At 41.8% G+C, this 22,025-nt stretch overlaps 2 protein-coding genes across 6 annotated transcripts in view; both read left to right on the top strand.

Annotated features, from left to right (window-relative positions):
• Positions 1-447: 447 nt before the first annotated feature.
• tulp4b (TUB like protein 4b) lies at positions 448-15,162 on the top strand. Of its 2 annotated transcripts, XM_008399091.2 has the most exons (17): positions 448-552; positions 1,186-1,224; positions 1,363-1,478; positions 2,569-2,841; positions 3,642-3,770; positions 3,895-4,056; positions 4,196-4,376; positions 4,463-4,570; positions 4,939-5,105; positions 6,517-6,741; positions 6,904-7,138; positions 8,673-8,796; positions 8,900-9,044; positions 9,841-9,934; positions 10,040-10,183; positions 10,289-13,725; positions 13,829-15,162. In XM_008399091.2, the coding sequence occupies exons 3-17, from the start codon at positions 1,461-1,463 to the stop codon at positions 13,943-13,945; spliced, it is 5,559 nt and encodes a 1,852-aa protein (XP_008397313.1). In that variant the 5' UTR covers positions 448-552; positions 1,186-1,224; positions 1,363-1,460; the 3' UTR covers positions 13,946-15,162. The 2 variants fall into 2 exon arrangements, with proteins under 2 accessions (XP_008397313.1, XP_008397312.1); XM_008399090.2 differs by having other exon boundaries at positions 1,186-1,478.
• Positions 15,163-15,842: 680 nt separating this feature from the next.
• slc18b1 (solute carrier family 18 member B1) overlaps positions 15,843-22,025 on the top strand; it is a 14,768-nt gene continuing 8,585 nt past the window's right edge. Inside the window, exons 1-12 of one of the 4 annotated variants that reach the window (XM_008399095.2) lie at positions 15,843-16,126; positions 16,317-16,459; positions 18,276-18,371; positions 18,469-18,542; positions 18,738-18,885; positions 19,719-19,875; positions 19,969-20,105; positions 20,207-20,308; positions 20,386-20,477; positions 21,164-21,259; positions 21,346-21,420; positions 21,504-21,629. In XM_008399095.2, coding sequence (XP_008397317.1) covers positions 16,096-16,126; positions 16,317-16,459; positions 18,276-18,371; positions 18,469-18,542; positions 18,738-18,885; positions 19,719-19,875; positions 19,969-20,105; positions 20,207-20,308; positions 20,386-20,477; positions 21,164-21,259; positions 21,346-21,420; positions 21,504-21,629 — 1,277 coding nt within the window. In that variant the 5' untranslated portion in view covers positions 15,843-16,095. Of the gene's footprint in view, positions 16,127-16,316; positions 16,460-16,713; positions 18,077-18,275; positions 18,372-18,468; positions 18,543-18,737; positions 18,886-19,718; positions 19,876-19,968; positions 20,106-20,206; positions 20,309-20,385; positions 20,478-21,163; positions 21,260-21,345; positions 21,421-21,503; positions 21,630-22,025 lie in introns of those variants that run through there. The other 3 variants (XM_008399093.2, XM_008399094.2, XM_008399096.2) reach the window with 3 other exon arrangements.

The raw sequence follows: 22,025 nt of genomic DNA, 5'->3' as shown, positions 1-22,025 counted from the left end.
AAATTGTAAAATATTATTAAGTTGCAGTCTTACATCTTTAGCATGTCTTCACTGATTTCTTGGAAACAAATAGTAAAATTGCAAACCTAACGACGCTCACGGCAACAGCCATGACAAGGACGCGACGAACGAAAAATGCAGATCGTGCATTTCTGCCAGAAATCACAGCTGCAAACTGCACGACAGGTACGTTACAGAGAGTGGGTGCGCCGAACGAGGTTGCCATCAAAACGGAAACCCCCGTTTGCGTGAAGCAGAAAACACTTGGAAGCGTTTGAACGATAAATTAGCCTCTGGGTGATGGGAGATTATATAAAATGGAAATTGGAGCTGGTACATTTAGTTGTCCCTGTAGCCGTCAACATTAGCGTTTGGCGCACGGGCTGAATCCGCGCTGGAAAAACCCCTGCAGCATTTCCACGCTACCTGCCTCATGGCAACCCCTCTTAAAGGCACAAGCACAAAGTGCGCCAAAGGAGAAGCGCCTGGCAACATTACGGAACTGTCTGTCATTTTAGGACTAACATATATATATTCTTATCTTGGTGACAGGTACGTACCGCTTTTGATTAATTGAAATTTAAACCTATTTAATATAAGTGGCGCATGTGTAATTTCTAAGCCCTTACATTCGTCTCGAAATGAGCTCTGACTCACTCAGACAGCTGGGTGATGCGGGTATATGAGACGCCTATGAATAAGAAAGCGTCAGATGTAACCTGTCATTTTGTGAGATTTCTAAAAGAGCTGCTTTGTCTTTGACTCATAATTCACTCCAAGTCGATGATTATACGGAGGCTTTAGACAAATATAAATCGTTGCTATTTTAACAGCTTATTGACGTTTACACCACAGTTCAGATGCTCTAAACATTGAAGGGTTTATGTAATATTTGCGACGTTTGAGTAAATATCTGTGTTTAATTTCTGCTCTGCCGGTAACAATAAGGCGAGGACAGCATCAGTACCCATGGAGACTAGCTCTTCATTGCAGTGTTGGCGTTGCATAGAGACTGAGAAACACTAAATATGAACGGCGATGCTCTGAATGACACCGCTGTTTTTCAGCTAGAAATTTCTCCGTCCTTTATTTGTTGAACTGCTGCGTTTTTCTTTCTGTCTTCCTCCCGTCCCCGACGTCTTTTTAAAATGATTATTATTATTTTTTCTTCCTGCACTGCAACAGGATTGCACAAGTCTCCGGGATGGGTGACGGGCATCTGAGGTGGCACGCATCTTCAAATGGCAAATTCTAAAGTGCAGATTTGGATGAGTGGCTGGATGAATGCATGAATGCATGAATGAATGAAGGAAGAGCTGGATACCCTCTGGCTGTATGATGCATTTTACCTCCCTATTATAGGTCCCCTTTTAAGCAACAACAGGAAAACAGCCATTACCCTTCAGTGCATCATCTGGATGAAAATATGGACACCTTCAGAGGACACATTTTGATTCAACATGCCCAGGAACTATGAGGTATTTCAAGCCGCTGTCAAATTGTCGATACTGAATTGGGTTTAGCCAATTCCCCACCACCCATGACATTACATAACATAATGTCAGCCAGCATACATCAAATATGTGTAGAAAATGACACCGACTTAAATTGGGGACCTCAAATTTGTAACATGTCGAATGATTAGCTTTTTAAAAAAAAAAAAGTGTGGTAGAAGAGGATACTTCTTGTTGATATTCCCCTTTTGGCATAAAAGAAAGGACATAGCTCTTGTTTGCATTCTCAGAATTTCACGTATTTTATCTACATGATTTAATTTCATTTTGTGAATGATAATAAATAGAGCTGTAGTGATGATGTAACCTACAGACAAATTCTGGACCTGCTCCATGAGCAGTGAATAATAGGGACTACAGCAAGAACATTATGAACAGCCTGGCACACTTAGTGATTCACTCGTACTTGTTAAAATTCGTGCTGCCAGTCAAAATTTAATTGCACAGAATTTTCTAAAACAAAACAAAACAAAACAAAACACTTTAAATCACCTGGTTTTAGGGAGTTATTTTCCTGCCTATATTGTTTGTTGCTGGTTTGATTAACACACTGCGGTGTGTTAATCTTTGTTTCACATGGCCTCTTTGACCAATATAAAGTAGCCCTCTATTGTAAGGTGAAAGGGAAATTATATATTCTACCAGCAAAGATCTGAAGAGTGTGGCATGCCATTGTGTTCAGGGTCTCTTTCCCATTATATCCTTGAGTAAAATTCAGTTCAGGACTGTCTACAGGAAGTTTGAGTCTCTGAAACTGTGGAAAAACTTGAAAATAATTGCTGTTCATGGATCAATGCTCTAATACAGTCCGAGCTAGAGCTACTTTGCAAACATTTCAGTCTCCAGGTGTGCAAAGCTAGCCCAAACTTCCTGCAGCTGTATCTGGAGAAAAAGTAGCAGAAAGCATTGGCTCAGAGGATCCGAATATGCATACCACGCTTATAAAAACGTGGAAAACTACTTATTATGATCATTATCATTATCGTCTACCTCAAAATTCTACTCTAATGTGTGTTGATCTATCACCTGAAGCCTCTCCTCTTGTCTCGCTCAGCAGCCTGGCCAGTCAGTAGGGATGTTGGCCGCCGTGGAACATGGTCCCATCCTGTGCAGCGACTCCAACATCCTCTGCCTCTCGTGGAAGGGCCGCGTCCCCAAGAGCGAGAAGGACAAGCCGGTATGCCGGAGACGCTACTACGAGGAGGGCTGGCTCGCCACGGGGAACGGGAGAGGAGTCGTCGGGGTGACGTTCACTTCTAGTCACTGCCGGAGGGATAGAAGTACACCGCAGAGAATCAACTTTAACTTGCGAGGACACAACAGTGAGGTGAGGGCCTCTTGTCACCTTAAATCCAAATAAGCTGCTGTTGGTCACGCCCTTCAACGCAACGTTTACACTTGTACCTATACCCAACCATTCTCAAGAAAGTGTTAATAGGTTTATTGTATAATTAGCCTGCGTGTGACTCAACTGGCTGTTCATTTTGGATGGAGCTGAAGAATTTAGATATTTTCTACACCCATTCTGTAAGACGCACCAATACTGCAGGCAATTAAACAAACCCTTAGCATATTGCTACTGTGCTAGCAGCAGAACTGCTCATCATTTTTCTACTCTGACTTTAAAACGTCTCTCAAAAAAAGGAACTTGGTTTATCCGTGTGGGCAAATCAACAAACCTGGTGTTTTGGTGGTTTCCATTGTGGTTCCCGGGCTGCTCTTGAGCCTCCCAATTTGCTTTAACAAGTTGGGATCAGATGGTTGAAACTTGGACACAATCAAAGGGCTCCTCAAATGTGGACTATTCCTAAAAAACGATAAGTAAGAATTAAATAATTTTCAGCTTTTGCTTAAAGTCGCTTTCTTTGCTCCAAAGGACCTTATTGCATTCATGAACTTATTGCTGGTCTTATTATTAGTACATGTTTCTTGCTGGTGCTATTTTTATCCGCCTGTGTGCTGACTCTCCTTCCAACTGCTTTGGCTCTTAAAAGCCTGTTCTGCCTCAAAGTCTTTTTTTAGACTCGTGTTTATGCAGCACATTACTCCTGAAAGTTTCTCTCCGTGGACAGCTGTACCTGTGCTTTTAGAAAATGGAAGAAAGCTGCTTGCTTTGCTCCTTTGCAGGTTGTCTTGGTGCGCTGGAATGAGCCCTTCCAGAAGCTGGCTACCTGTGACATGGAAGGAGGCATCTTTGTATGGATCCAGTATGAGGGAAGGTGGTCTGTGGAGTTAGTGAATGACAGAGGAGCCCAGGTGTGCAATTTCATTATTGTGTTTCAGGAATAATGCAGCATGCATTTGTTACAAATATAAACCTCGTCATCGCTTTAGTTGTTTCACACCAATACCCCTAACAGTATATCTTATTACCCTTCAGGTGAGTGATTTTACTTGGTCACACGACGGCACCCAAGCCCTCATCGCTTACAGGGATGGCTTTGTGTTAGTCGGCTCGGTCAGCGGGCAGAGACACTGGTCCTCAGAGATCAACCTGGAGAGTCAGATCACCTGTGGCATCTGGACACCTGATGACCAGCAGGTACACGACGCTCTGCTGAGTTTCTAGTATCAAAACATCCTCGGTGGTATGCGTATAGCGTTACCAAAATGCTGTCTCCGTTTAGCGGCGGTTAGTTATTACTAACATAGTTGTTGTTATTGAACAACTTTACGCGTAGGTGTTGTTTGGGACAGCAGATGGGCAGGTAATAGTGATGGACTGTCACGGACGGATGCTCGCTCACGTGCTGCTACACGAGTCTGACGGCATCGTCAGCATGTCGTGGAACTGCCCCGACTTCCTGGTCGAGGACAGCACAGAGAGCGACACGGACTCCGATGACAATATCCTGCCTTTAGGTACGACCGTTTCTTCCCTCTCTCTGCTCACGGCAAACGCCTAACAAAGCAATGAATGGACATGTACTTTTCTTCCTTCTTCCAAGTCCGAAGAGTCAAGCCTTTGTTGACAGTCACCTTCTTATCAGGAGATATCAGTTTGATGAACAACTATGATGATCTCTCTCCGGCTATTATCCGTTCAGGACTGAAAGGTACGATCCCACAGTATGACGATGCAACAAGGTACAGTTTTCAGATTTGGTTAAGGTAAGGTAGGCATTAAAGTCATGGTGTCTTGACTTTAATCATCCAAATTTAGGGGTGCCCAAGTCAGGGCCCAGATAGCTTCAATTCTGTAACTGTTAGATGCATCCCTGCTGGGGTGTTGGAGAAGGGAAGTATCTGAAAGTTTGCGGGACGCTAGCTCTCAAGAACAGGACTTGGACCAGACCAATTCTAGGTCTTGAATTTGTTTATTGACAAATGCTGTTATTGCCTCTTCAGGTTCCAGCCCACATGAGTAAAAATTACGACTTTATTGTCGGCAGATTTCTCTCTGATTTAATTTTCCTCGCTATAGATGTGGAAGCCCAGTGGTGCTCTCAGGGAGACCTCTTGGCTGTGGCTGGCATGGAGAAACACGGGCTCCCAGCCGACACGGCTTGTGCATCCATCATGAGAAATGCTCTTGTTAAGTTCTACAATGTACAAGGAGAGCACATATACACTCTGGAAACACCTGCACAGGTTAGTCTCTCTGTAAAGCTGCAATATGAAACTTTTCTTAAAAACATTTTTTTTTAATCATTATATCGTGGCAGTAYAAGACAGATAATCTATGAAAAAAAATCAAGCTCCTGCGGCCTCGCCCAGTGCTCTTCGTATTAACTGCAGAAATACACCACACAGTCAGAAACAACCTGTTTTCCTGTAACGGTAAGTTGTTTTCCCACCACTAGCAAATTGAGCAGCATCCAGAAGGTTGATTGGCATCGCTTAGATCTCCTGGCTACAATTTTTTTTAGGCATAGTTTCTTTAGTTTTTTATTGTTATAAAGATCTTAGAAGATAGCAATATAAAGAAACTAAATATTTATAAAGTTTCTTACAAAAGATAGGCAGAAAGCTTGAGCCTTTCCATATTTTGTCGGTTAGCAAACAGAAACTTTAATGTATCCCGTTGTGATTTTATGCAATAGACCCACACAAAGTGCATAATCGCTAAGTGGAAAGACAACAATACATCTTTTGTTACTTGCAAACATATCACCATATTTGGTGGAAAACTACCATCAAACACCACCCTGAACACACCAACAACACAATTAAAAATAACGGTGGCGTCATCATGATATGGAACGCCATTCTTCAGCAGAGACGGGAAACATAGAGTTGATGGGAACATGCGTGGAGCTAAATACAGGGTAGAGACTGGGGTGAAAGTTTACCTTTCAGCACAACAATGAACCTAAACCTGACCTACAATGGAACAGATTAGATCAAAGTCAATGTCAATGTCAAATGTATTAATATAGCACTTTAAAAACAGGTTTAAAACTGCACCAAAGTGCTGTACAAAAATAACAAAATAAGTTGATGAAAAGAAAAAGAAAAATAATACAAGAAAAATATATGCTAAAATAATAATAAGAGTAATAATAAGTAAAGGAAAAAAACATCACAACAGAAGAGCTACAGTATCAGGCCTCAATTAAATGCCAGTCTGGACCTTCAAATGTAGAAGTTGTGGTAAGACTTGCTGTCTGCAGATGCTCACCATCTAATCGGACCAAACTTCAGCTACTTTAGGCAAAAAAAAAATTAGCGAAAATGTCCATCTTTGCCTCTACTAAGTTTAAAGAGACGTACCCCCAATAATTAAAGTATTCATTCAGGTTGGGGTCTGATAGTACAAACGTCTGCCTCACTTTGCAGATTTTCATTTCCCTTAAAAACTATGCACCACTTTATGAAGTTCCATATAAAATGAAAGTGTTTACATGGTACAAATTTTTGGTTAAAATGTGGCAGTGTTGAAAACACCATTGAATATGAAAACTTTTGCAAGGCTTCATGTCTGAGACGGTTAGTTACATAAATACCGTAGAAGTGTCCAGCGTGTTCTAACAATAGAAGATCTTTGGTTGCTCTGTTTCAGAGGCCCATCACCACTATCTGCTGGGGTCACAGAGACTCCCGCCTGTTCCTTGCATGCGGACCAGCTCTCTATGTGGTGCGTGTGGAGCACAGGGTGGCCAGTCTCCAGCTCTTGTGCCAGCAGGGTATTGCGAGCGCCCTGCGCGAAGAGAAGGACGTTGGGAAGCTGAACATGCCCTCGCTGCTCTGCTCTTACGTTACCTCTGCTTTTATACCGACCATCAAGGTATTTCGCTTCGGCGTACTTCCTAAAACCTGCAGTTGTGTGGCTAGGTCATGCTGATCCTGCTGGGGAAGCGAGCAGAGGTCATCGGACATTAGCAGACACCACTCACATTTTCATATTGTCCCCTTGAGCAGCCAGAAATCTTTCATTTCTCTGTTCCAGCCTCCGATTCCTGACCCCAACAACATCCGCGACTTTGTCAGCTACCCCACGTCCGGGAACGAGCGGCTGCACTGCACCATGAAGCGAGCGGAGGATAGTCCTGAGACAGGCGGCCCCTGCTACACGCTGTACCTGGAGTATCTCGGGGGGCTGGTGCCTATTCTCAAGGGAAGGCGCATCAGTAAGCTCAGGCCTGAGTTTGTCATTATGGATCCAAAAACTGAAGGCAAGCCTGGTGAGTCACAATTGACCCTAATATTMATCAGAAATTGTGTGTGTTTTTCAGAGATGCACGGAGCAATCGGAGAGCAAATTTTCCCTTCATCTACCCTGAATGTTGATCAGCCTCTCAAATACTTTAAAAAAACAGATTTTTCTTCGTCCTAATTATTAATTGCAGCAAAACTATAAATCATTTTCAGTCTGAAAATATTTCAGCAAACAAAAGATATGTTGTTGTTAGTTATTCAGTTTCTGTTGGATCTAAAACAGCTACATATACGATAGAGCTGTCAAGTTATAAAATCTTTGTGCATCCTTTTAATTAAGAAAATCCAGTCAAGGTTATTTGTATAGTACATTGCAGCAAAAATTCAGTGCTTTACATCATAAAAACAACACAGTCACCAATTATGAAACAAAAGCCATCATCAAAATCATCAAATAAAACTTTTCTGAAAAACATTAACGGACCACTGCACTGAACCCCATTGAAAATCTATATTTTATCCACAAAATATAAATTTCTGAACTCTTCCTGAGTTAAAACATTAGTATTGTTGTTTCTAAATGAATATTAACTTGTTTTCTTTGCATTGTTTGAGGTGTGTAAGGACTGCATCTTTTTTCGTTAATTTGACCATTCCTCGTTTTCTGTAAATAAATACCAAATTCTTGCTTGGCTGTTTTACAGTTTTCTGAAAGTTTGATCCAGTTTTGTGCAGCATAGAAGCTGAATTCTGGTTCAGGGGATGCAGAGCAGGGTAGAACCAGAAAACCTGAGTAGCCTGGAATGACAAATGGTATACAACAAATTTTGGTGCTAAGCCAATCAGTGACTTATAAACTAACAAACATATTTTAATGTTTAATGGGTGATGTGCTCTGTCTTCCTGGTCTTAGTGAGATCACGAGCAGCAGCGTTCTGCATCTGCTGCAGCTGATGCTGATCGATTTTTCAGGCAGAGCTGTGAAGACATTGTTGCAGTAATCAATGCGACTAAAGCCAAACTAAAGGGAAAGGGCAACGTGAGCCAGCTGATTCTTCTCTGAAAATAGCTTATTAACACAATCAGGACTAATTTACACAGGCATGTCAACAAGATCTTAGCAGTTGGCTGCTGGACATTTTATTTTTTGTGTGTGAAATACTTAAAGAATTGTTCCAAACTGGCTCAGAATACCTTATTGATGTATCTCTATTTTTATGTAGTTTTTTGGTGAGGACAGATGAGCCATAAGGCAGCATTGGATAGGAGATAAAAACACAGGTGCTCAAACACACTTTTATTGCTTTCCAGAAGGGATATGAGTGCTGTGTTCTAACCATTTGCCAGGAGGAAGAACAAACGCAGTCTCCTCTCTGATGTAACATGATTTGTGGCCTGATTCAGAAATAGCCTGTGCGAGGACCGAGCATTTGGCTCGTTAAATCATTTTTATGCAACAGAAATTTAATGCCACGTTCGTTTTTTTTTGTTTTGTTTTTTTTTGCGTCAGACATCTTTTTGCTCGGTAATCTTCAGTACCGCTTGTGTTTCTTGTTCCAGAGGACGTGTGTGTGAATCCCATGATCTCCTACACGGACAGCTGTAACTGCTCCGACTCCAGTGACATAGACTTGAGTGACGAGTGGGTGGGGAAGAAGTCGCCAAAGTTATCCCGCGGAAACAGGTTGCCTCATCGGAAATTATGTTGACGAAGCCTTTGCAAATTCAGGATTTGTCTATTGATGCTGTTATTTTAACAAGTCTAACAATATATATATTTTTCTTAGGTTAAATATGGATTCAAGAAAATCCCCCAAACTTTCACGCGCCAATCAAGAAGGGCAACGGTCACCACGGCTACCGACTAAAAAACCTCCGGTTCGGTCACCCAGTCTGACCCGCCGTGAGTTTACAATGGATGGAAACACAGAGGTACTTTTGACCTTTACTCAAAATTATTTGTCAAAGCTGTTGACGTCTTCAAACATAGCATATAAGACATTCGCCGTACCTTGATAATGTAATGTTCATACTCACATTTTGCCACATTACAACCACAAATTCTATTGTGTTTTGTTGGGGTTTTATGTAGTCAAGCAACACAAAGCTGTGCATAATTGTTAAGATGGGGGTGAAATTATATGAGAGGTTTTGATGAGAAAGGATTTCATATTTTTTATGAATAAATCTCCCTGTGTCGATATGTAGCCTATCTTAAAGCTTCAAGTCTTTTCAAGTATGTCTAACAGCTTCACTGCAAAATAGCTCAGGGTCAGTCAGTCTGATCAGCATCTCGACATTCAATGTCTGGCCTTTATATACTTTGGCCTGTGGTGTAGAAAACTGGAGTCAAACTTACAAGCTTCGTATTACTATTTGATTACTGTCACCACTGAAATTCATTTGGTGGTATCAGAGTGAAAACGTGAAATAAGGTGAAAATATTTGGAGATGTTCAGTGAATCACATTTAAGGCCAAGTAAAACCAGGGAAATAATCTTCCACTAGTTTGTTCATCTTATGCAGGAAACCAACCGATTGCATAATCAACAAGTTCACCAGTTATAATCCTGATACTGCAGTATTTTTGTTAGATTTCTTTATGTCTATTTGTTAAATATACAACTAAGTCTAAAAAAGTCTAAATAAAATCCAGTTAATAAAACCTGGTTGTGGCAGAGGCTCATGCAGACTAATTTAGTAATTTTCTATTTTTACTCTTCCATAGCACAGCTACCTTGCCCAAGTCACATCTAACATTTGGGGAACAAAGTTCAAAATTGTAGGACTCGCCTCTTTCCTCCCAGCCAATCTTGGTGCAGGTAAATCTCCCAAAAATGTTCGATGCATGTATGATTTGTCTACAAAACAATTTTTTGATTCATGTTTTTTTTTTTTATTCTTCTTTGTGTATTCTTTTGCTTCAGTGATCTATAAGACTAGTTTGCTTCATCTGCAACCGAGGCAGATGACTATCTACCTTCCGGAAGTGCGAAAGATTTCTCATGACTTCATGAGCCTGCCTGTGTTCAACCCCAATGTGTTCAGTGAGGACGAGGATGACCTACCAGGTACCAACGACAGCACAATTTTAAATGGAAAAAAACATGTAAAATTATTAATATACGATGAGATTTCAATGTCTGGCTAAATTTTTGCTCTGTGTCTTCTTAAAGTGATGGGGCCGTCTGGAGTATCCGGAGACAACCCATCCTGTACCGTCAATATTCCCATCGCTCCCATCCACAGCCCAGCTCAAGCCATGTCTCCAACTCAAAGTATCGGACTTGTTCAATCCCTCCTGGCCAATCAGAACATTCAACTTGACGTACTAACCAATCCAACAGCCACAGCCGCAGCAGCGGCTGCGGCGGCGGCTGCCTCAGCCTCAGTCCCCGTCCCTGATCATGGCCAAGATGCTGTTGCGTCACCATACCCCGTTCCAACTAGATACTCAAATCATAGTCAGGGGATTTTCAGTGGGCTAGACATGGGTCCTCTTCTCCCTGGTACTCTGCCTCCCCCACCACCTCCTCACCATCTACCCCCACAGCCTCACTCGCAGCGGGCTCACTCACAGCAGCCTCGCCAGCAGCCATCGAAACAGTCCCATACTGTGCAAACGCAGCAGCAGCTGCAGCAGCAACAGCAGCAGAAGATGCATCATCATCAACTGCAACAACAGCAGCAACAACAGCACCATCCGTCCCAGTCACAACAGCAGCAACACCACCATCCGTCCCAGTCACAACAGCAGCAACACCACCATCCGTCCCAGACACAACAGCAGCAGCAGCAGCAGCAACAACAACAACAACAACAGCCACAACATCAACAGCTGCAGCAGATGCATCACCCACAGACTCTACACCAACAGGCCCAACATCATCAACACCAGGCTCAACAGCACCCGCCAATGCAACCGGCCCAACAGCAGGTGGCAACTCAACAGTTTCAGCAACAGCAGCAAATCCAACAGCAGCAGCACCAGATGCAGCTGCAGCACGAGCAGATGCAGCAGCAGCAGCAGCAGATGCAGCAGCAGCAGCAGCAGATCAGGCAGCAGATCCAGGAGATGCGGCAGCAGCAGCAGCAGCTGCAGCAGCAGCATCAGCAGATCCAGCAGCAGCATCAACAGATGCAGAGGCAGCACCAACAAATGCAGCAGCAGCTCAAAATGCAGATGTCACTGCCGCCGCCTCCCACTAGCTATCCAACCATTTCCTTGCAGCAGATTCATCTCCTTCCTTCAATCCCTCCTCCCACTGCTGTGCCTGAGCTGGACAGGGGGGACCACGCACACACGCTGAAGCCGACTCTTCCACGGACGTTACCTCCTTCCTTCAGCGACACAGACGGAGCTGTGGAGCTCCAGATGAGGAAGATAAACCCCCCACCTCCATACCCAGGGACCGTGGTGTCTGCGGCAGCGGCTACAGCAGCCGCTGCTCCTCAAACGTTCATTACAAACTGTGACAGCCCAAGTGTCCTGGCTCCCGATCCCTGCCTCAAGAAAGACGAATTTTTGCTTCACCCAGTCACCTTGCAGTACCCAACCCCTCTGGGGTACGAACGGATCACCACCTTTGACAGCAGTGGCAATGTAGAGGAGGTGTGTCGTCCACGGAGACGCCTCATTCGCAATCAGAATGCATACTCTGTTCATGGCATTGGAGGTTCGGCAACTCTTAAAGTGACTTCCACTGAAAATAAAAAAATTCAACTACCATACAGCTCAGCCACTTTGAGTCGTCTGTCTGTCCCTCGGTATTCTATACCAAGCGGAGACCCTCCTCCGTACCCTGATCCGGCCAATCAGGTAACTGCTACTCTTCCTCCTCCTCAGAAAATCGACAGCAGTCTGATCCATGCCACTCTACGTCGTGAGCGCAGAGATTTGGGACTCAAAGTGCCACAGATGATGGACAGCTCGAGGACTTTGCCCACCAAGGCGAAAATGAACAGCGCGTTGTCGCTTTCATACCAGCAGAGGGTGCCCACTGCATTGTATACATGCACACAGTGCAGCAGTAACAGCAGTAGCACCAGTGTCAGTGTAACTGGAGGGGGGACTACAAGTAGTGGCATTGCAGGCGGCACGGTCGTAAGGCAAGACTTCCCGCCAGGCAAAGGGGCTCATCACAGCACCATCATAGTGCACTCCAAAAGTGCCTCACCGCTGGCGTCTCAGTCGTCTTACAGTCTACTGGGAGCAGTMGATAACAGCAGGGACAGAACAGTGTACGTAAACTCTGCGTTTACTGAAGACGAGACACTAAATCAGCAGTGTCACCTTGAGAAATCTGTTCGTCAGTTGAATCTGGGTGATGGCAGTATGACAGTCAAACGCCCTCCGCCTTATCAGTGGGACACCTCCACCGCAGAGGACTTCTGGCTTACTCCAGAGCAGACGATGTTAGCCCCGCCACCAGGAAATCCTAAACCACCCTCTCTCATTATCAGTCAGGCTCAACACTTGGACGTTACTCGGCTTCCTTTTGTCCTCACAACAAAGCCTCCAACCAGTCTGAACACGAGCACTCTTACCTTCCCATCAGGATATCAGATATCCCTCTCACCTTTCCCCCCAGGTGTGGGTCACAGTGGACCTCCACTCCAGACCCTACAGAATCCTCCGCCACAGTGTTCCCCAAATGAGGTAGTCACCTCGGTGTCCTTTGCCCAACAGGATCCTAGCTTGGTCTTACCACCAGGGTACCCTCCAAACTTGGCTAACTTGGCTTGCTGTCCTCTCCCTCCATTGTATCCTGGAGCTAGCTCATGCGCTGGACTTCAGCTTCACCCTGTCAGTTTACATCCTTGGAACCCTTACCCCTGTCCACCACCAATGCAAGATCCTCCCGCTCCTCCCCTGCCGACCAAAACTCATCAGATTTTAGAAAAGCCTCTACTCTCCCCACCTCCTCCCACCGCTCCACCTCCACCACCTCCGCTACCACCTCCTCCCCCGCCCACTGAGTTGATCCCATCCAAAAGTGCCACAGAAGACCAAGCAGAGTCTGCCAACAATTTTCCCGAGCCGTCATCCCTTAACGAAAGCCCCGTTCCCCAGGAGCCGGAACGCTATAGCAAGAAGAGCCGCAAAAGGCTTGACAGCAGGGCAGAGGAGGGCAACATGCCCACAGTCTCTGAGAGCAGATCGAGAAAGGAAGGGCGGGCGCTCTCGGACTTCAACACCCTCATATCCAGCCCAAGGCTCGGCAGTAGAGAGAAGAAGAAGCCCAAGGGGCAGAGAGAGCAACTCAATAAGACTAAGAAAATGAGCAGGACGACGAACGAGTTCCAGGACAGCTCCGAAAGCGAACCAGAGCTGTTCATTAGTGGAGACGAGCTCATGAACCAGAACCAGAGTAGCAAAAAGAGCTGGAAGAACAAGAGGAGCCTGCGTATGGCAAGCGAGCTGGAAGAGATCAAGTGCCGCAAAGCCAACGAAAGAGAGGACCGCAGTTTAGGTAGCCAAGGGTTCGTCTATGTCATGGCCAATAAGCAGCCGCTCTGGAACGAGGCTACGCAGGTCTATCAGCTTGACTTTGGCGGTCGGGTCACTCAGGAGTCAGCAAAGAATTTTCAGATAGAGCTGGATGGCAGGCAGGTAATGTGAAAAGCAACGACGCAAGAGTTTTAATGGTGACCAAATAACTTTCTGAAACAATAAGAGATCCCTGATGTGTTTCTGATGTTCTCTGTTGTTTCAGGTGATGCAGTTTGGGCGAATAGACGGGAACGCTTACATCCTGGATTTCCAGTACCCTTTCTCCGCCGTGCAGGCATTTGCCGTCGCCTTGGCCAATGTGACTCAAAGACTGAAATGAAGAGTCGTTTTGCCGATGTTGCTGTTCTGTACTGGTATTAGACTCTGATGCTCGGGACTGAGACACATTTATTAAATTTTTTCCCAGATTTTTTTATTTTTTATTTGACTGTTCGCATACCTGTGATTCACAGTTAGTATTGAAAGCAAAGTCAGCTTGTCAAGTACTGATGGAAGCAATTTATCCAGAACTTTGACTTAATGCTGTAATTCAGAAATATAACTTAGAATAAATATTATAAATAAATATAATAAGTCTTTACATAATTTATAGTCATTCCGCATTAAACAAATGCAATTTCTGAGGGTAGAATGGAGTTTGAAATTCAGAATACATTGCCTCTAAGCCATACCATAGGATATCTAACACAAATGTTGCACTTTTTGAAATTTGTTTAAAAGGAATCCGGTAAAGAAGGCTGGTTTTATTATTAGCTGTTTTTAGGATTTCGCTAACTTTGCTGATTCAAATCTCATTCCAGGCCAGGATTAATGCGAGATTTGTTTAATTTGTTTTGCTACATGCTTTCAATGAGTGAGTCATTGCATCTGAAAGACCTGAGCAAAGTTTGGCATCGTATTTATGTTACTTCTATGAAGTGATGCAATGGGCGTTAAAATCCATCTTTTGGCAAAAATAATACAATTCGATTCAGTGAGGCAGTAATATTTCATTGAGGCTTGCATTTTACATTTGTACATTCAATCATATTTCGTGTAATTCTGTAGCCCAAACACTGTTTTTGCTTACAGAAATCCTCCAGTTGCTGGTTGATTGAGTCTTTGAGTGCCATATGTAAGCTAAAGTGAAATCTTGCTCTCTTTTTTTGCTGGGTGTTTATGATGCTACTTGAATCCTGCATTTGAATGTGAAGTGCTTTAGTTTCACTATTTGGAAATCAGTGCTGCTTTGAATAGATAGAGCTTTTGTGCAATAACCCTGCCTACACAGAACTGATGTTGTAATTGCAAAGGAAAATATAAAGCCGCTTGCTACACTGTGGATTTAGCAAGTGACCTACGCTTAGATAAGAAGTGCTTATACGTTGCTAACATTTTTTGCTTTCATTTCTTTTGTTTTTACTTACCAAATATTTTGTGATGTTACATCTGTAGACAAAAAAAAAGAAAATAATTTTGCAAAAGTGTATTTATAAGTTGTTGCAGTGAGCTGTAGGAGTGAGATTTGTGTAAATTTGGTGCTAATGTATAAAAAAAGATAAATTATTATTGAATGTTTGTTTCAAATTACTTTAAGGGGAAAACCTTGAAGCAACAAGAAGTGCAATGATTTCATTTTACAATGCTTTTTCCCCTCTGTGCAACTTTAAAGACAGTGTTCACCAGTCATCAGCAATACTGCCTAATGAAGAGTTTGCAGCCAGATTTTATTTCTCTTATTCTGTGATGGAAAAAAATAATAATAAAGACCTAAGGGTTAGCCAAAATGTAATAAAATCTATTTATCTGCAATGTTTTGCTGCTGTTTTATTTGTGAAGTAATTTCTCTGTCCGTCCAATCTCCTGTTCACGGGTACTTCAGAAAAAAAAGCGCAACATAAATTAATAGCTGTTTATCATTTTCAGATGTGTTATTTTAACATGATCATTACTGTAATTTCCATTCTATTTTCATTTGTTATTTGTTTTTCTCACTTTTTCATATTCTGTATTTTTTAGTAAAAAATGACTTCACATTTTATTTTTTAAAATTTTTTTCCATATTCTGTGTATTTATTTATATCTTACATTGATATATTTTTTCCCCTGTTGTGTTCCTTCTTTGCATTTTCTCCCCCGTTTTCTCCTTTGTCCGTTTCTTTTTTGTTATTATTTTCCTCAGGTTTTGTATTGTTTTTGCTGTTTTTCCATGTTCTCCGTATCCACAGCCATGACAAATGCATTATTGTTATACCGCTAACCGGAAGTGGGCTTTTATTTTGAAAAGGTTGACCCTAAAGTCACTTAGGAAGTTTCTCATATCGACCGTGTTCGCCGTCGGTGCTGTGCGGGAGCTTGTGTTCACTCAGCTTGGAGCCGGGAGAGTAGCGGCGGCATTTAAATGTGTTTTCAGGATACCTGTTCGCTTGTGTATCACTACCTGGAAGTACCTTAAGTCTGAAAAATAGTTTGAATTATAAAAAATAAAAAATGGACGCGCATGTTGGTTCCCAGCAGGCAGGTGAGTGGGAACTTTTTGTAACTCCGTAGTAAATATGCATCAAATTCCTCTCGCTGTAAATTAGCTAGAGAGCCAACGATGAGTTTGCGATGATTTTGATTTTGCTCCTGATGCAAAAGAGCATAAAGCTGTTCAGACTGAAAAAGTTCAAACCTTAGTATTTCTGTTTCTGTTCCCCYTTTTCCCCCAGCAGAAAACTCCTTTCCAGCTGAAACAACAGAACAACCTACCAGAATGACAAGAATACAGATTCTCACTTTAATTTCGTTGGCATCCGTTAATTTTAGTTCAATGATCTGCTACTCTATATTAGGCCCCTTTTTCCCTAATGAGGTAAGTTAAAGAAGGTCAGAATAATGCGAAATAAATCTCAAATCTTTTTTTTTTCTTTTTTTTTGTTAACTGTTGAATTTCTCCTGAAGTGAGCCTGAATAATGTAATAGTATTTCTTTACATTTATTAACTTGTGAATTTTGGGAAATGGTTATTTGTTTATGGACTGAAATACATGAGATATAGAAAAAAGAAGAAAAAAAATCAACACTTCAGGTAAAAGTTTGGAAGCAAAATCAAATTTATGCAAATATTATTTGTGTTTGGTACACTTAGTTTCAATCACTACAAATATTTTTATAATGTAAAAGATAAACTTACCAAAATAGATATTTGGTATAAAATTAGCAGATATTTGGTATTTACTGGCTTAGACTTTGCTTTCTTCTTGCAAATCTTTTCGGGCAGAGAGATGTTGGAGTAGGGGATGCGATCGTTTGTCATTGTGATTGACATTTGGTGGTTTGAACGTCCTCGGTTTCAACTCCTGTGGGATTTAACCGTCTATTATTAGCTTTTTATACAAATAAAATGACCACGTAATCTTTAGAAGGGGTTATTCCATATTTTTGCTGAAGCCTATGACTCAAAAATAACTGTCACACGTATACTTAACATTTCTATATTCAATAGGATATCTTTGACTTTTTGCAACTGCAGGACAAATAGTTAGTTTGTTAAAAAAAAAATTTGTTGTCCTAAATACTCATATAAATATCATAAAACCGTGGTGTTTTACTGGCTGTTGCAAGTAAAAATGTAGGTCAAAATGGAGAAAATGGTGTTATCATTCCCACTTTGCAGATCGATACTTACGATATTCATTAGTGATTTAGTTGTTGCTTTGAGTATAACTCGGCATCGATAACACGACAGTCGCAAGGATCCTTTAAAAACGTAATTGTGGTATCAGTAGTTAATAAGTAGTCGTGTGGTGTGATGTCATTCAATGGGGTGTTGCCTAAAGCAGCCGTATGAGTTCCCTGAAATTTGTTTTAAGAACCACATCTAAAATTGGGACAGCCCAATTTCAAGGAGCCGTTTGAAGTTGAAAGGTTTGGAAAGTAGTTCTACGTTTTTGTTCAATTGCACCTATTTCATGTCGTGGACCAGCACTGCTTGCAGCATGCTTCAGAGTGGAGACGGTCATCTTAGGTATGAAAACATAGTCTCGACTCCTTCTAGCACACTTTTTATCATAATTTTTTTTTACCTCTAGCTCAATCTATCTCTTTCTTGTTCTTAAAACTCCCCGACCCCGAAGGCAATTAGCTCTTCCGTGCTAATTGCACACATTTCAGTCGAGCCTGAAGGTGTCGATTTTGGAGCAGGCGTGTTAATGTTGAGTTTGTTTCAATGTGGAAAGTTACGCTGGTTTACCAGCATCTACCAGTTTGACACGCTTGAGCTTCGGTGGTCATTGATCTTACGGACGAGATCAGATTGCTTAAATCTAGACGCAGTTAGATCCAGCAGGGATCTAACGCACAACAGAACTGGTTTTAAAATGGATAAAACCAGCCTGAACAATGTTAAAGATGTGCAAACTGTGCCAGGAGGTGAGATCATCTACACTGGTTTGGTCAAAAGTACATTTTACCACATTTTATGAAACAGGTAAGTATTTATTTAATTCTGCTTAAAAAAAAAGTAAATAAAACGAACGATTAATATTCATTCATGTGGACAATGACTCTCGTTTTGTTTTGCCGATCTATATTGTGGTTATGCTTTGATATCCTTTTTTTTTTTTAACATCACCACCTACTGCTACAGCTGAGTTTCTTAATCACTTTGCATTAATCTTCCCTTGCAGGCAGTAAAGAAGGGAGCCAGTCAGACTGTGGTTGGTCTAATATTTGGGTGCTATGCTGTCTGCAATTTAATAGGTTCTATGGTGATGGGAAGATATGTAAGTACATGACAGTATTTCATCAGCACATATGTAATTTTTCAGCTCCCGATTCAGCAGGTGTCCCTCTTTTTTTTTTTTTTTTTTCTTTTTGCAGATTGTCCAGATCGGAGCAAAATTTATGCTAATCGCAGGACTTTTTGTATCGTCGGTGTGCACCATCATGTTTGGGTGAGCAACTTTATTAATGTTTGTAGGCCACAGATGTACTAGTGCAGTGAATTAAGACTGGAAAATGTATCTATTTCACTAATTTAACTGTAAAAGTGAAACACTACGTTGTGCTTGAAACTATTTGAATTGAATCACTGAAGTGACTCGATTCGTTCACGTGCCAAGTCATCTCTTCTTTTTATTTCACGGCAGATTACTCGATCGGGCCCCTGCGGGGGCCCCCTTCATTAGCCTGTGCTTTATAGTGAGGTCTGTCGACGCCGTGGGCTTCGCTGGTGCCATGACCTCCACTTTTGCCATGACGGCGAAAATCTTCCCAAACAATGTGGCGACTGTTTTGGTGAGCAGACTTCCTTTGTCTGACCGGTATGCAGCTGAGACGTTAGTCTTGAGAAAACAGGAAAGTAGTTTGAGCTGGTATGTGTTGGTTCAGTTATGTACATCTCAGTCCCATGAGGAATACTCTGCTGCTCTCATTCACTTGTTCACTATGTGTTGGCTAGAAATTGTTTATTTTTCCCATGTTGTCGTCATATTGAAATCATTTTCTTGCCCACAACGTTGGTGAAATATATATATATATATTTTGTTTGTTTTTTTCCCCCCAAAATCACAAAAAAAAATGACTTAACCAATCATTTCAGGAAGGTGATCATGCATGGAGTTGCTTTTTTTTCATCTTTTTTTAAATGTCTTTCACTGTTTGTCTCCTTTTTAGCTTTTGTGCTTTTTTGATGCTAAGCTAAAATAATAAGAATTTTGTCATATTACTTCAAACTTCAATGTTTTTTTTTTGTTTTTTTTATGGGAATCTGTATGATAGACCGACACAAAATACTGCACTATTGTGAACGACAAGGCGAGAAGGTTCTCAGGTCAGATAAGACCAAACTGAACGGTGAGAGGAAAAACATAACATGATCTCTCCATCCTCACTGTAAGGCATGGTGGTGTCTTGAAGAAGTGCTTGAACACGGTTCACTCTTTGGACTTTTAACTGTAAAAATCTTTGAAAACTGCACAATCTCCTCCAGTTCCCAAACATTCACCACTCTGCGCTGGTCCCGGTGAAAAAGACTTCTTCATGTTATGTGCTTGAAACGCGTCAAAATATGACGAAAACTTCTGCGGCTCTCTGTGTTCTGATTACTCATCCATACTTTGATTCTTCAGGGAAGCTTGGAGATTTTCACCGGGCTCGGGCTCATTCTGGGGCCTCCTGTGGGAGGCTGGTTCTACCACTCCTTTGGATACGAAGTCCCTTTTTTGCTTCTCGGATGTCTGCTTCTGATCATGGTTCCTTTCAACATTTATGTGTTGCCCTCCATTGGTAGGAGTTTGAATATTCGACACATCATTTTCTGTCATTTTGATGTTTTTCCTTTTTTCTGACATTGAGGTATTTTTTATTTTTTTAAATCAGAGGCTGAACCATCCAAAGACTCGTTCTTTAGACTGCTCTTCCATGGAGAAGTCCTGCTGATTTGCTTTGTGATAGGAACGCTAAGTGCAGGGCTGGGGTTCATTGATGCCACCTTGTCGCTGTTTGCCATGAAAACGGTACGTTGCTTACTTCATATAAAATCAGTTGAACCTTTTATTGCTTATGCATCATGTTAACGTTTTTTTTTCTTTCTTTCTTTCTTTTCTGTTCCTCTCAGTTTAATCTCTCATCTGGCTACGTGGGACTAATAATGATCGGTTTGTCCTTGCCGTATTGTCTGGCGTCCCCTGTGATTGGTTATTTCACAGATAAATATCCTGTGAGTGTTTAAAGCGGTCAAACACGATCAAGAATGCGCAGTTAGTTGTAATTTTAACGTGAGTTGTTGCTCACCAGGGCACAAGGATAGGATTCACAGTGACGGGAGGAGTCATCACTGCTGCTTGTTTCTTTCTGCTCGGTCCTGCGCCGTTCTTTCACATCAAGAGGTGACGGTTTGTTTCGGGAACGTATTTTCAACTGCAATCAGCAAGTAAATCCGTCAGAAACACTAGAGCGTTGTCATTGTTGATGAAACAGGTGTAGGGAAGAATTTGAGCTTGTTTGTAAGTTTGACATTTAAAATATTTAGATGTATCGTGCAGCGTACGATACATCAATATTGGTGCTTAATGTGACACTTTACTCAAAACATTTTGATCCATTTAAAATGTAAAATGCTAAGTCACAACACAAAGTTTTTGTCTTTTTATTAACAATAAACCTTTATCTTGTTTTTGAGAAGACTGAGACACATTTTTTTTACACCAAGAAAATGGGAATTTATAGTCAAAGACCTTTTATTTTAATTAAGAAAAACAAGTGCAAGATTCCTTTCCTGTTCTGGATCAATTACAGTTTTTTGAAGATTCCCTTTTTATAAAAATCTGATTACTTTGTTTTGTTAAAATATTGTGTTTAGTTCAAGCTGATTTAAAAAAAAAAAACACATCTGTAAAATTAGTCCACAAGTACTTGTGGCAACAAGGTTGTAACATTACCTGGTTATCTCTTAAAAAAATAAAAAGGTTCAGGAATTTTATCAAAAACAAAATGACTAGAATAGAAGTTTCGAACAGGTGAGTAAAGGTATGGCTTCTCTTCTTTATGTTGTGTTTTTTTTCTATATGTAAAGTCAGTTGTGGTTGCTGGTCCTCATGCTCGGCCTGATTGGATTTTCTCTGGGCATGACTGCAATCCCCACATTCCCTGAGATCATCACATGCGCACAGTGAGCCTCTCCTCCGTGTTTGTTCCACACACACATGACGTGTAGTTGTTGATGTTTTTTAATCCTCCACGCTCTTTCATTTGCAGCGAACAAGGGTTTGAAGAGGGACTGAGCACTCTCGGAATGGTGTCTGGTTTGTTTGGTGCGTTTTGGTCCACGGGGTGAGTCCAGAACCAGTTTTTCCACTGCTGCTTGCATTTGATTGTTTGGGGTTTAAACGTTAACGGGGACGTTTGTTTCGAAGGATGTTTTACGGTCCCATAGTGGGCGGCCTTATCACACAGCGCCTGAACTTTGAATGGGCGGCGACAGTCCAGGGTGCCATCGGTCTATTAGCTGTAAGTATTAGTCATTATCTTAAAGGATTATTAATGAGTGTGAAGTCAAATCAGAAAAGAAAAAAAAGATGGAAAAAAAAAAAAAGAACCACGCGCTTCCACACGGACCTAAAAGAGGGACGGACAAGAAAAAAAAAGAAGATGCAAGTGAGAGCCGCCAAACAAAGAGGACAGGAGTTTGCGGACTTTTGAATCACAGATCCTATCCAACCTGTGTACAACTGGATGATCTTTTGATGAGCAGAGAGGCAGCCGGTAAGAAATAAACTGTGTTGACATGAAATCGGACCGCAAAAGTGTCTACATTCCAGTTTGGCCGATCGGATCAATAGTGACAGCGAACTGAAGTGGTGGATTGCGGCGGTGACACTTTCCGTTCATTGATTGATGGACTTTTATGATTAAGTTGTTTGTTGTGTTGATGAAAT

The sequence above is a fragment of the Poecilia reticulata genome, linkage group LG22 (assembly GCF_000633615.1).
Source record: "Poecilia reticulata strain Guanapo linkage group LG22, Guppy_female_1.0+MT, whole genome shotgun sequence".
NCBI lineage: Eukaryota > Metazoa > Chordata > Actinopteri > Cyprinodontiformes > Poeciliidae > Poecilia > Poecilia reticulata.
Note: the sequence above shows the minus strand (reverse complement) of the source record. Positions and strands in the feature narration are given on the sequence as shown.